At 42.1% G+C, this 2,947-nt stretch overlaps 1 protein-coding gene across 1 annotated transcript in view; it reads left to right on the top strand.

Annotated features, from left to right (window-relative positions):
• Positions 1-2,403, top strand: part of LOC119419784 — a 12,156-nt gene extending 9,753 nt beyond the window's left edge. The window contains exon 3 of the mRNA XM_037687167.1: positions 2,199-2,403. Within this exon, the coding sequence (XP_037543095.1) occupies positions 2,199-2,403 (205 nt within the window). The remainder of the gene's footprint in view (positions 1-2,198) is intronic.
• Positions 2,404-2,947: the final 544 nt, after the last annotated feature.

Here is a 2,947-nt window from a genome sequence, read left to right as displayed (position 1 = left end):
GTAAAGTTTCTGGTCTTTTATAAACGTAAAGATTCTGGTCTTTTATAAATGTAAAGTTTCTGGTCTTTTATAAACGTAAAGTTTCTGGTCTTTTATAAACATAAAGTTTCTGATCTTTTATAAACGTAAAGTTTCTGATCTTTTATAAATGTAAAGTTTCTGGTCTTTTATAAACGTAAAGTTTCTGGTCTTTTATAAATGTAAAGTTTCTGATCTTTCAGAGATTTTCAACATTTCAGGATGAATTTGACTTCTAACATCAGATTTTTACTGAAGACATTTAAAAACACTTTTTATTTTTTAGGTGTTAAAGTTTGTGAACCTTGGTTTTCAGGCGTTTAACAGAAAATACAGATTTAATGAAACCAGACGGTTCTGCTGGAACCAGCTGGTTTATTTTTTTATTTAATTTCTTTTACATCAAAAAACATCAGATTTACGTTTATCTGCTGATAAAAACTGGATTACTGAACAGCCCGCTGGTCCAGTTTGGTCTAATCTTGTTTGGGTTTGGTCAAGTCCGGTTCAGGTAAAAAAAATAAAAGTTGTGGACTCGTCTACATTTATTTTCAGACGCTAAAGAACTGGATCCTCATGTTCTGCATGCTTGTGTTCAGAAGGGTGATGGTCCAAACTGACTGGTTGTAGACAAAGAGCCATCCAGAGGACCTGGCTTAACTTTTTTAGATTTTTCTACCTGGATTATAGAGCATGCTTCAGGATTAAGAGCAATGGGTTCTGAAGGAGGCTAGCTGGTCCGACATCAGTTCCTGCAGGACTTTATGATGGGATGGGAGGTAAATCTTATTTTAGATGCATAAAAGAACCGATTTTGAGAATTTAAGAAAGTGTTTTTGATTAGGAGAGTCGGGTGTAGCGTCACCTCAGCTTCCTGTAGTCGAAACCAAAACCTGTAGACCTCAGTCCAGAACTTAGGGGCCGAGATGGCGTAGAGGTAGGGCAGCCGACTTGGGATTAGAAAGTTGCAGGTGCAACTCCCCTCCATGCCCACATGTCGTGGTGTCCTTGAGCAAGACACCCAATCCCTAATTGCTCCCCGGGCACTTGCATAGCTGCCCACTCTCCACCTGGGTGCATCTCAGGTGTGATGGGTTAAACGCAGAGCACAGAACCCAGACCAGGACCGGCTGTCCTGTCTGCTGGTCCCTTCAAACAATAAAAACCGAGGTGGGACCATGTTTACAGGTGGGACCCCGGTACTTCTCAGCCTGATGCCGTTATGCTGTGCTCCAACTTTCAGGTTGTTCAGCTTTAAAAAGGGATTTTTCAGAATAAAGGCGTTTTTTATTTTCAGGCTGTATTGGATCAACCTATCATCTGTTTTCAGTCTGACTCAGAACTCAGATGGAACATCTGACCCACAGGCGGGCAGGTTTTTTTTCTGGTTCTGACTGGGTTCGAGGCCCGTTTCCTTCTCTCGGAGTGGTTTCCATCCTGTAACATCCTGTTTGTTCTCGGCGTGCGGCGCAGCTGCGAGCGCAGAACCTGAACGTGCCCTTGAGAGGTTTCTGTGGTTCTCGTGTGCTCGTGTTTTGTTTCAGATGACCTCATCTTCTCACTCGGTTAGACCTGCCACTCTGTTGGACTGAAAACATGATTCATGTTCTTCAAGGAAATTATTACCTTCAGGGGAAAAAAATAAAAAATCTGCAAAAATGTGCCCAAAACTCCAGCAAGCATCAACGTTCTTCTCTTCTACAATAATCTAACTCCACAGACAGACTCTTATTGTGAAACTCCAGGCTAGAACCTCGTCCAGGGTTTTGTTTTCGTGGATTTTAAATCCTGATTTTGATTCGGTTCTCCTGAAATGATCTTTTGGGGGCGGCCATGATGTAAACAAAAAAACGAAGAAGTTGTGGTTTTAGGTAGAATCGGTTCCACAAACTATTCACAGATACAGGAACTGGACCCCAACGGAACCCGGTCTTATTTGATCAGCTAAAATCTACAGAACTAAAATCCCTGCTCGTTCTTATTTTAAATTCTTTATATTTTCATATTTATAAGCCAGCTAATAAAGATTTGTGTTTTCCAGCTGTGAATGTTCTCTGTTTATTGAGTTCTGGTGGTTCTGGTGGGTTCTGTTGTCTTGCGTCCAAAGGTTTTCTGTTTATCGTCTTGTTAAATGAAAACGTTTAAAGAGAAATCCAACACTGTGTCTTTTTTTTTTTCAGGATTGGAAGGAAGATGAAGCGTCTGCCCAACTCGACGTCAGAAACATCGTTGAAGCTGAAACTGGAACCGCTGAAGGAGTACAGCTTCGCCGTCCGGGCGCTTTACAACCACACCGAGTCTTCCATGTCCAGCAGGATCACCTTTGCTCCCTTCAGAGACAGTACGTCAGCAGGACCCCAGCCTGGTTTAGGACAGGCCCGTTAGAACCTGATGGGGCTTTTAACGCGTCTTTATTGGCTTATTACAGAATAAATCCGGTTTTAATGTAAAGATTATAATGTTTTACATGCAGCTGAATTTCAGATTGTTTTGATCCTCAGCTCGTTCAGTGAGGCAGAACTTTTAAAGTTTTGCTTGTTTGTTTGTTAAAGCCACCATCGGACCTCCAGCGCTCGCTCTAGCCGGGTGTGGAATGTGTATCCAGGGGAACATTTCACTTCCTGATGCTGACAGAGACTCGGGCGTTCCAGACATGTTCAGCTTTTACAGGCCCCGCTTCAACGTGATGTGGAGGAAAGAAAAGGACGAAAAAATAGCAGTAAGAAACAAATGGACTCGCTTCTGCTTTCTGCTTGTACACGTTCATGTTCGTGTAGATTTGGATCCGGACAGACTGTTCTTATCAGCAGAACAAGTCGTGTTCTTATGGTTTGTTCTAAGTTCTGGAAGTTTAAAATCAACTCTGGATCCGCAGAATCAGATGACCCACAAGTCCAACATGGCCGCATCCTCATAAACATTACAGATT

The sequence above is a fragment of the Nematolebias whitei genome, chromosome 13 (genome assembly GCF_014905685.2).
Source record: "Nematolebias whitei isolate Nwh7 chromosome 13, NemWhi1, whole genome shotgun sequence".
In the NCBI taxonomy this organism is placed as follows: domain Eukaryota; kingdom Metazoa; phylum Chordata; class Actinopteri; order Cyprinodontiformes; family Rivulidae; genus Nematolebias; species Nematolebias whitei.
This window is presented reverse-complemented; position numbering and strand designations above follow the sequence as displayed.